The 12185-nt window shown below is 35.4% G+C and overlaps 1 protein-coding gene across 1 annotated transcript in view; it reads right to left on the reverse strand.

Moving 5' to 3' along the window:
- The window catches only part of TRPC6 (transient receptor potential cation channel subfamily C member 6), a 97996-nt gene that overhangs the window by 8972 nt on the left and 76839 nt on the right, over window positions 1–12185 (reverse strand). Inside the window, exons 5-8 of the mRNA XM_054381205.1 lie at window positions 8593–8806; window positions 6498–6725; window positions 4167–4431; window positions 1122–1317 (exon numbers count right to left, since the gene is read on the reverse strand). Of these exons, the coding sequence (XP_054237180.1) occupies window positions 1122–1317; window positions 4167–4431; window positions 6498–6725; window positions 8593–8806 (903 nt within the window). The remainder of the gene's footprint in view (window positions 1–1121; window positions 1318–4166; window positions 4432–6497; window positions 6726–8592; window positions 8807–12185) is intronic.

The raw sequence follows: 12185 nt of genomic DNA on the forward strand, positions 1-12185 counted from the left end.
AGCAATTACTCTATTTTTTTTTTTTTTGGTGAAGAAGACAGAGTATCAGAATCTTAAATTAAGATTTTATTCTCTTACTTGAAACATGACATTAAGTAAGATTAGGTGACCTAAATCCTTCCACTTGCTGGAATATATAGTTAAATCAGGTATGCTGTCATCACCATGGTTTGTGCTTAAAATCCATAACAACCAAAACGCTTATTTTGTTCCTCCCTGTAAAGCTCAAGAGCATTTTCTGCAGAAAGGACTGCCATCATCTTCAAGGACATGACTCATTATTACTGTAGCAATACTCCTGAGTTTTCAGAAGGTGTTCATATCCAGTCACCATAATTTTGGGTAACAGCCTGGGTTTTATTGCGTTGGACTGGATAGTTTGTTCTGTGGTCTCCTGAATCAGAAAACTCCGAACCTCCCTAGACAATGTGTTTCTCTTGCTCAAGCTCGCCAATATTACAGCACCAAACAAGAGCTCAGAACCGGGGACCATATAGGTGTCAAACATGAGTCTACTGCTTTGTGGCAACGGCATCATGTGGGAAAGGCTGGGATGACCTAGCTCTTGGAGATCTGCTTCCATTTTGTTGTCTAAATGATTTAGCCCTTTGTTTTCCATGGCATGTAAAAGTCATGTTGATTTTCATTAGCCCTGCTGATTGCTTTGTCAAGTAAAGTTTTATTCACTGCAGAGGACTAGAGCAAGTATTGTTTAAGTAAAAGAAGAAAAAAGCATGTTATACATGCTTGCAAGATCAAGGCATAAGAAGAAGAACATCCTTGCAGCAAGAGGGACACCACTCAAATAATACAAATAAGGTAAATGAAAGATTCATGGAGCCCCATAACATGGCCCATCCTCTTCAGGAACCTAACACAGTCCAATAGCACTTTCTTAGTTCAGTCTAGTTGTTACTATTGCAAGCTCATGCAGCTGGGTAATTTCCAGGTATTTTATAATGAAAACGTACAGTAGAATTAATATTTTCTCCTAATATATTCCAAAAGCCTATGTATAATTTTTTCTTAAATAAGATGTCAACAAGAAAATTTTCCAGGAGATTAAACAATTAGCTATAACAGTAGATGTAGTGCTATTTCATAATAAATGGAGATTTTACCTCAATTTCCTGGAATGAGCTGTTGATCATTGCAATGAGCATGTTCAGTAAGACAATGACCATGGTAACATTATAGACTCCATAAAGGACATAACCAATATTTTCAATAAATTTGTGTTTATAATTGATGACAACGGATTTAACTTCTGACAGTCCAAATATAGCCCAGAACAATGTCTTGAAACTTTCTTCAACACTAAAAGGAGAAATTGAACATATGCATATGTTACTGAAAAGCTGTATATTCTTACTGTATGAATTGCCAATTACCATTTTTATACAATTTACAGACTTTTCCATTATTATTACAATGTAGACCTCTACCACAGTGATATTACAAAGTAATACATTATTTCATTTCATAGGTACAGGCTGTTTCGTAATAGGATTCCTAATATTTAGGACTGACAATAGAACAGTCTGATTCAGTTTAGGAATTGTATATACATCCTCAAAAGAATATTACAATGATTCATGGTTCACTTATTATTACTTTATACTACATGCTACAAGCTTGCTAATATTGTGAAAAGTAATAAAAAAAATAATTAACCTGCAAATACTTTATTTTAATTGCACCACTAGTTCACTTAGTATTAATTATTTCACTTTACCATTAACATGACAAACATTCTGAACCTGTGAAGAAGACAGAATGCCTGACTGCAAAGCATCATTTTTCAACAAAATGAGTCTCACAGACCATAACTCTCCAGTTGAGTATCCACTATTGCACAAATTTAGGGTAAAGGTAATAAACCATGATGTGGAGACACCTTCCCCCCCCGCTCCCCAGTTTAGTTTATTTAAATATATGCATTTCTTCTTGATCAGTAGATATATGTATACATGTATACACACACAAACAGAAGTCCAAGGTAGTCTGTCTCCCCTGGCTGTTTGAACACATATTTTCCCCTGCTTTGGTGAAGAGATCTCAGCTCCCCATATCTAAAAATGCAGTAGTATTGAAAAGCACATTTTGGGGTTTTATTGTGTTCAGAAAAAAAGTTAAAACAAATTTGTAATTTTTAGATGTGAATTTACTTCTCTGTTTATAATATTTTACCAGTATTCCCTCTTTGAGTTGTACTTTGTTGTGTGAATGAACAGTACTAAAAAGCTAGTAAGAAATTTTTCCCTCTCGACCAAGTTTGCTTTCTGGCTGAGTATACTTCATAGCAGTTATAGCTTGAATATCATGACAGCCAGAAATTAAGTGACAAGGTTTGCAGAGCACGGAAAGGAACAAGTTTACACTCAAGAGAGAATCTTAAAATCACAGGTAGAAAGGAAAGCTGTGACAAATATATACCAAATAACTCCTGACAGAGCAAATTCAGTATTTCTGTTCTTATGGTGGGAGAAGAAAAAAACAACAGCTAAAGAAAGAGTTTAAAAATTAAAAATAAATAAAAAAAAAGAAAGGAAATATATTTCCTTCCCTCAAGATGGAATAGTTATTGCCATTGGATACACTAGAGAGACAGGTCTTAAGAGGGATTAATTTGTCTGAGTTTTCTTTGACTAGCAAGAATATAGAGAGTTATTTGAATTAAATCACAAATGTTTTATAATGCATATCACACTGTAGTGACTAGCCTGCTTCAATTAACAGGTGGCAGTGGCACTTGATGGAACCAGCCTTGCATCCATGTGCTGCAGGGAACCACTACATTGCGCTCTGAAGCGTGAGTGCCAACCACCCTCCTAGGCAGCATGGTGGTGGGATTATGTCACAGAGGCCTGAGCTCCAACACAGACTGAGTCCTGAAATCCCCAAACCACCCTGGGAACAAGCCCTGTGCGTTAAGTGCTATTACAGATTGCACTGCCAGTCATCTGACATATGGACAGTGTAAGGTGTCTAAGGTACTTCTGGTTTTCTATAAGCTCCCCCAGCCTAATGGAGTCTAGGAGGCTGTTGGTCTGCTCTGCCACAAGTGCACATTGCTGGCTCATGGTCAGATTGGTGTCTGTCAGGACTCCCAGCTCCTTCTCTGCCAATGTGCTTTCCAGTTGGTCAGCCCCAGCCTGCCTTGGTGCCTGGAGTTCCTCCCCCCAGCAGCAGGATGTGACTTTTCTCTGTGTTGAATTTAACGAGGTTCTGTTTGGCCCGTTTCTCTGGCCTGTCAAGGTTATTCTGAGTTGCATCACAACCAGCTGGTTTATCAGTCCCTCTCGTTCATCAACATGAGGCCTTCTTGGCACCCCATTGAGATGGACTACTCTTGAGCACTTAAAAGGCAATTCTTGAAAATCAATCAGCTTCCCTGGTCTGCCCTTCTCTTCAAGGCCTTATCCCATGAGATTCTTCCCTGAACAGCCCAAAGTCTGCTCTCCTGAAGTCTGAAGCTGTGGTCTGGCTATTTGCCTGTTCTGTCTTCCCAGGACATAGTCTTATAATCATAATCATAATCACTCATAATTGGCCAAGGCTGCTTCACAGACCCAACGAGTTCTTCCTTGATCATAAAAGTTAGGTGTCACAAAGCATATCTCCCTAGCAGCTTCACATTCACCTGTGTCAGGAAGTTATTGTCAATGCCCTCCAGAAACCTCCTGGATTACTCGTGCCCTGCTGTATTGTCCCTCCAGCAGACACCAAGTTGGTTAAAAATTCTCATGAGGACCAGGGCCTGCAAGTGTTGAGTTTTCTGGAAAAGACCTTATCTACTTTGTCTTCCTGATCAGGCATTCTAGAGTAGAAATCCACTGCAACATCATCCATGTTGGTATGCCCTCTAATTGTGCCAAGCTCTTTCTGGCCCTTCATCTCTCCCTAGGAAGAGGTACAGATATTCCTGTGGTTTGCTTATGTATAGGACAACTACCTCTCACCTTTCCAGCATTGTTGGGATCAAGAGCTTATCTTTTTATATACCCTTTAGGCACCAGAACAAGACCTAAAATTTCTACTTAATCTAAAACAAAGAAATTCTTATGAGATGCAAACCTTATAAAACAAATTAGTAAACAATACATACAGTGCAAGCAATCCATACAAGCAGCCTCAATTGTTGCAGTTTAATTAGTGGTACTTACGTTGTGAATGCTTCGTTTTGTTTTGCACCCAGATAGTAGGAATAGAGATTAAACATGCCTATCATGAAAGCCACAAACACCATGATAAATATCACCATGAACTTGAAGATGTCTTTCACAGTTCTGCCAAGTGATATCTGCAGTGGTCCAAAGCTTTCATTAGCTGGTAGGATGTAAGCTATTCTGGAGAAGCTTAATACTACTGCGATTGCATACAGGCCTTCAGATATAATCTGAGGATCAGATGGATCCCAGTTTATTCTGGCTAGAAACAAAAGATGAGAATTTCTGTCAGTATTTTGATATATCTGTCAATGGGAGGCCTTCCTGAAACAGCGGCTGTAGGTGAGGGAAGAAACACAAAGCAACTCAAACAGCATTAGTCACATATTTACTCAATTGACTTGAGACATGCAGTGTTAGGACCATTTCACATCTTCACTGACTGTGTTGATTAGATCTCCATTGATTATAAAGCTGAAGTGTGAGATCATGGAAGTAACTGTTTGGAAGCTGAATCCCAGTTTATTAGAGAATGTAAGTAAAATTCAGATTACAGTATCAGGTGATGACAACTGAATATATTAAATCAGAAATGTGATTTGTGTGAGCTATACAAAATTAACTATTTTGATGTGGGGATCTGGAATCATTAAATGCCATCCACAACTCCAAAATTGTGGGAACAATAACATTTCTCTACTTTTTTCTTAATTATTCCACCTTTTTACTCATAGTAAAATGATAATGTTTTCTTCCTGGCACACACCAAATATTCATTTCTACCACCTTTTCTATCATAATTCCTATCCAACCCTTCTGTAGATGTTAAGCCACTTGTGTGAATTATTTGAATCTCCTTTAGATCAACGAGTGAATGTGACAATGATGTTTGACAGGGAACATATTCAGCTGCAGAGGAGAATATTCAGGTTCAAAACCATACTTCAAGAAATATTTACAAAAAAGCATCAGAAGAAGAAACCCAAAGCAGTATCCTTCAGAATACTTCCTTGATGAAGATTAAGGCATTCTCTGGTGGTGTGGGAATCTTAAATTCAGTTGACTATTGTGCTTCAGGTAAAGAGAAGAGGTTAACCTGGAGTAGGCTACCTCAATCCCAGGAGAATGCTGTCTGTGTTTACTCTACTGTAAAGCCAGAAAATGGGAGTGCTGGTGGACAAGTTCATGGTGAGCCAGCAGTGTGCCCTCATGGCCTGAGTTCAACCTGGTGTCCACCAAGTTGTGCTTGCTAGCCTATGATAAAACCTGTGGCATTAAATATTCACTATGAATGTTCTCCATGTTAGCACTATCACACATAGATGCTATCCAAGCAGAGTTCAGTGTATGTGCACACATCAAAAAAAATTTACTCAACTCTGCTTAACTGCATAACAAAATCTCAACTCATGAGTGATGTCAACAGAAACTGCCTTGCTAGATGATGAGGTATTATATAGCATAAATGAGTTATGAGACTTGTGCTTGTCATACCCAGAAACTATGAACATAAACAGTCCCTGTTTGTAATTTCTGCAAGAGGATGTTACTGAAAATTGAATTAATATTTAGCTAGCTGTTTTATAGCTTATGAGAAATTTGTAACTTTTCAGTAAAATCTGTAAGGCTGCAATGTCATAGATTTTAGAATATATGTACTTATTGCTCTGTTTTTCTACAGCTCCAATAATGAAAAAATGCAGCCTTATCAGAAACAGTATTTGAGGAATGGAACAGAGATAGAAACTGATGTAACTCAGTATCTTAGAGAAAAATATGTGTAATAAAGGGAAGAGAGATGAGGTGGTGCTATGAGTGGACACAAGTAAACAGAGCTTAATTTTTTCCTCATTTGTTCAAAATAGCTTTTAGTCGCTTCTCATACATGACAAGCAAGTTTATTAACATTTTTATCTCGTATTGGTAAAGAGGGTGGATTAAGATATATTAAAATAACATAACAGAGCCTCTGAGCAAATACATATAGGCTACATTGGTCATGTTGTTAAAGCAACAAGTGTTTGCAGAATACCTTTGTGCAATTGAACAGATACAATGACCTGGATTAAAATAATCTGGAAAAGGGTGGGGTGACAGTGGGGTTATTTTGTTTTTAGACCATTTCAGTACTTGACATCTAAAACAGTCCCCAAAGAGATGTATGAGCACAGTCAAGGGAACTGTGATCTAACAGTAGGGTTGAGAAAATGAAAGAAAGGATGCAAATTCTTGATCAGTACATTGTGGAACTAAAGTATTGGGTACTTATTAACAGAAAATAAATTTATCTTGGTCTAAGTAGATCATAATCCCATGCAATCAACTCACCCAAGGTGTAGTATTTTATGTTGGGTTCCAGTGTTGGACTTGTCAGATCTTTCATATTTGCATCAACGAAGTTCTGGGCTCTTGATGCATGCCAAAATGCCATAAACCTTGCTATGAATGATGCTGCAAAAATTGCTAACATACCAAAATCAAGCATATTCCATAACTCAAAAAGGTATTCCTTTGGGCCTTGAGACCAGATTTCTTTACATTCAGACCATATCATGCCTGTATAGGTCAGAACAGAGAAATCAGTGTGTTCTTTTACCTTCACATTTGCTTTATTTGACATTTTATTTTGTACAGGTTTTTGGTTGCAGTTAAACTCAAACAATTTTAGTCCAGGAGAGTTCAAACAAAACCTAAACCCCTTGAACCTGCCAATTCATATGCATTCCAGTGCTTTTTTCTCATGTGAAGTAATAATACCTATCTTTCATACTACTTTTTCCTGTGCAACTAGAGAAGCTTTCAAAGAGAAGAATGGGATATGAGTATCACCATCTGTTACAGACATATGAGCCAGGAGGATCATTTAGCAGTGGTAGAGCTAACAGCAGAACTCACATTTTCTTATTTGGAGAGTATCCTGGGTACAGCCACTTTTATTGCAATTGGAAATACATGTGACAAATAAGTGTGAAAGTAAGAATCAGACCTAATGCTTCTTCACCAGGGCAAAGCTATCTGTTTTATTCCTAATCATTCCCCCTAAACAATAAAATATAGGAGTACAGTATTAGTTTGTGGCATACTTTTTATTGAACAAATTCTATTCCTTTTCAAGATAGTATTTATTTAATCATGAACTGCATTTCTAAGATTCTCAAAAGAGCTCAGAAAATATGAACTGGAATAATGTCACTATTTATTACACTTATCAAATTGTCCAAAGGTACTTTTCATAATTTTCAAATAAAGACAATTATAATATTAACTACAGTAATAAAATTCAAAGCCACCTCTGTATGCACTCAATAGATTTTTTAAAAACTGTCTAATGCATGACACTGAAATAAATAAAAATACATTAAACAAGCAAACTAGAACTTCACATTGGGAAATTATTATTTATTCCTTCATTATCAGCTGAAAACATTGATATGTATAGAATATTTTGAATTCTGAGTCCCATAATATTCCTATAGTAAAAAATTATATTAATTTATTTATTAATTAATAAAGTGCTTCATGATGAAATAAATAAATACTGTGAATGTCTTTTAAATCTCTAAGAATTAATTTGTGTACAAATGCCCCAAATTTTAATCACAGGGAGCTCATAAAGGCAAAATAATTTAAATGCATAAGCTGTTGAATGGAAACAGATTTTACTTAGCTGAAATTTAGCTCTCCCGTATTACTGATTTAACTAACAACCAGAACCCATATCCCTAAAATACTTTGGCATTTAAGCCCCATTGGAATAAATATTATTAGACTTGTAAATAAGAATTAGACAGCTAAAATATTCTTGAGAGCCTGTGCTCAAGTTCTGGCGCTGAATAGTACTGCATCACTGAATTGAATGGCTCAGCATTGAGTATTATTCATACTATTCATTTCATTCCTCTGTCATTATGGAAAAATCTACTGCTGCATGTTCAGGAGTCTATACTCTTCTTTCCTTTTGTCAATAATACATTCAGCTATTAACTCTGCAGGCATACTTGTAAAATAAAAGGATTTTACCAGAAAAAAAGATAATTGGACACAAAAAAACCCTTAGACTATGATAAGAAAATCTTTCCCCTTGGGAGCTGATACAGCCTGATTAAAAAAACAAAACAAAACAAAACAAAAACAAAAACAAAAACAAACAAAAAAAAACCTGTGGACACTTTCCTTTGATATGCATTCATATTCAGCTAATACAGATTTCACCCAAGATCTTCATGTGAATGTTTGTGACTACCTAGGCACATGTGAATCCTACTGACATCCAGCAAGGGACACGAGGCCAGTGTGGGAATGCAGCCAGTCGAATAAATTCCTTTTGTTGCAATTTTTGCACATAACTATAATAGCAAAGGATTAAACTGGGTCAAGCTTCACTGAAATCACAAGACAAATGTAACTGAAAATTTATCATTACCTATTACCCAAGAAATAATGAGCATCTCCATCCATGAGAAACAGGATGTTTTCATCCTAAATAGCTGCTTTACATTGCCTGTTGTTTCATTAGGTCGGAGTTTGGTGCCATCAAATCTGTCAGCTGCATTCATGACAAGCAGACCGAGAAAAATGGTGAAAGAGGCTGCATGGGCTACAAATTTCATAAATGGTCCACGCATTATCCTCCCCAGCTGCAACAAAGGTTATGAGACACAAGATAAAATGTTTAAAAAAAACAGTAATATTTAGAAATACATATTTCAACATAGGAACAAATATTGGGAAAAAATTTGTATCCTATAACACCTTGCTGACAGTCACCTTTAAATGTACTGATTTGCTGTTTTCAGAGGGACAATCTATCCATTTCACCATATATGTATTTTTATGTGTTCTGAAATCATTCTGTATTTTCTAGCATCTATATCTATAATAGAAAATGAAAAGGAAAAAGATTATAGTTTCTGAATTTTTTACATTCTAATAATTATATGAAACAACAATTTAAATGAAATTTTAATACTTAGAATATCACCAGGACTGAAATATGACTAAAAAATTCTGTTTCCTGGCTGACATGATACTCATTTTAGCACAGTTATTGTACAGGTTTCCCAGTGTATTATCTTTTGAAAAAAAAAAAAAAAGTCATGAGGCCTCAAAATGTTGTGTTTATAATTCTATATTTTCTCAATTTCCTTCCTTACTCATATAATAGAAATGTCCTCAACTTTGTCACAGAATGGCTTAGGTTGGAAGGGACCTTAAAAATCATCTACTCCGACCTCCCCACCATGGGCATGGTCATGACTAAGAACAACTTTAAAACAGTTTAGTACAACACTTAAATCTTAAAGTTCCATACAAACTCACATAAAACTGAACTTTAAGCAATTATCTAATTTATTTTTGAGAGTGCCTGCAGAGAAATACTTTTTTTTGTTATTACTATTAAAATAGTATCTGTATCTGACAAAAATTCCTTGGAAAGAATTGAAAGCAAGTGTCACAGGTCTCAGCTGAAACATATAACAATCTATGGTCTGAAAAGGGGAGGGGAAGGTAGAAAAAGAAGTTATTTGAATTAGTATTTTTGCTACACTTGTTTCAATAACAAGGTCAGAATTTTGCTGTCCTTACAGTCTGCATTTGCAGAAATAAAGAATAAGAGGATGCAGCCCAGGATGTGATGGTAAGGTCTCAAATACAAATAACATTAAGAAAACTAGACAAATGTAAAAAGAAGATACTTTTAAAGGAACACTGTCAAGGTTAGTAGACAGAAAATTTGATTTTCTTTCTCCTTTATATTATTTTGCAAACCCATGCCATTCACTGTTTCTTACTCAATAAAATTAATTTATCTTTTATTAAATAAAATATTCTGTCAGCCTCATGAGATTAAATTCAACAACCAATTACTTTGCATGAACTACAAGAAGAACAGGTAATAGTCACGGGGAAAGATTTTATTTCAACCTAGGAAGGAACAGTCATAAATAACACACAATAAAGCAGAGATGAAAAATAATAAAGTACCTTGACAGTGTCCATTTAAATGCATTATTCTTGTGTTCACAAACGAAGATGGGTTAGGTGACAAATGCCAGAAAGACATAGCCAGAAAAGAAGAAAAAATACTGAAGGAGGTAATATTAATATATCCCTTCACCAAAAGTACAAAATTGAAAAGACTGAACTAGCATTCCTCCACCCACCCCTTTAAAAGAGACAGAAAAGTGTTTTCTACACATATGTCGTAAAATCTCTTTGGAAGCAGGACTGACTATGGTTGAACTGATTAGAAAAACTCTGGAAGTTACTGTGACTGCTATATAACAGTGATCCAGTCACATCTTGAAACGACACTTCCAAAATTCCAAGTCTCTTTATGCAGAAGATACCAGTCAGAAAATATGAATCAAGGAAAGAAAGAACAATATGGTCAAGGTCATCATCTTGCAAGTTTAGACTTTTCTACAAGTGAGAGTCCCTCTTTAATACACTTCCATTGTGCATTTTGATACAAAATTGATCCCCCCTCATTGCACAGATGGAGGGCGTGATCTTCTCTAAATCTCCTTCCAAGCAGAGTTTGTTATAAAGTTTTGAAGAGTGTTTTATAGATTGGTTTGGATTAGGACAAGCTATACAATAGTTATACTGTGGATACTTCAACATGTATTTATCTATCTGTCTGGGGGCTGGACTCTGAGATTCACATTATTCCCCCCCTTGTGAATCTGCAGAAACAATCAGTATCGTAACATTATGGAGCACAACATTGACAAAGAAATGATAAAAAATAAATTCCAGATAGCTTTTCTATCAAAAAGGAATAATAACAATAACAGTAATAACAATAATAACATTATTATTATTATTATTATTATTATTATTATTATTATTATTATTATTATTATTATTATTACTATTATTATTATTACTATTATTATTATTATTATTATTATTATTATTTAGGAAGAATAATTTCCTAGCTCTTCATACACTGGCCATAATGTTTGCTTTACTTTCCACCATCACAGTTCAAAAGATGAATATAAATAACCTCAGAACCTGCTTATAGAAAGTATTTAGGGACTTATCAAGTCACTCCTTTAGAAATGCCAGCCCCATGTGTCTAGGAACAGCAAAACAAGACTCAGTTTCAATGATACAGACATTAGGCATTCTTTCAGAAAAATAATTTTTTAAAAATTATTATTCTTTCTAAATGCCATGCATTAAAACAGGATTCTATTTCAGTAGTTACACTGATACAAAGCAAACAGTTCACAAAACTGCTAAGTGTCTGCATGTGGATTGGTGGCTGAAACTCAAATAACAGGCAATGTTAATTCCTTTCAGTATCTGACACTAGTGAAATCCTGTCAAATCTTAAGGACTTTGTTCAGGTATTTCTATGAATTTTTTTCCAGATCTGAAACTCTCAACTCATGATCTGTAGTCCAAGCTCAAATTAACTTTTTCCCAAAAAGGAAGCTGGTCAGCAACACAGGTGACTGATTGAGATATTTTAAATGCCACAAAGATATTTTTGCCTTTCTCAGAGCTACGGCATGAGAATGTAAAGACGTGTTAGAATAATTCCACCACAAACTGAGAGTAACTCCACAACAAAAACTGTATTTTCTTTCTCTTCTGTCACTGACCTATAGTGCCAAGCCTGGAAAAACAATAGGTACTTCATCTTGTCATAAAATTCCAACAATTCATACACCAGATGGACTCTGTTGATACAGATCATGTTCTGTATTGGAGCCATCCTATCCTGAAATTAAATAGCGAACTTTTTTGTCTTCAGAGAACAAAAGAATCAAGTACTGAGACATGAGTGAAGCACAAAACAAGAAATGGCAGGTGGTAGAAAAGGTGGAATAGATTTTACATTTGTTTTCGACATATAAATCACACAATGAGACAAACAGTGACACAGGAAGTGAGACCTTGAAGGATGTTGTCCCTTGAACCCTGACTGTAAAAAAACTATTCTGAAATAACATTTTCAGAATGTGCAATTGTTCAAAATTAATTCAAGTTCAAATAAAT

This window comes from Indicator indicator, chromosome 1 (assembly GCF_027791375.1).
Source record: "Indicator indicator isolate 239-I01 chromosome 1, UM_Iind_1.1, whole genome shotgun sequence".
Classification (NCBI taxonomy): domain Eukaryota; kingdom Metazoa; phylum Chordata; class Aves; order Piciformes; family Indicatoridae; genus Indicator; species Indicator indicator.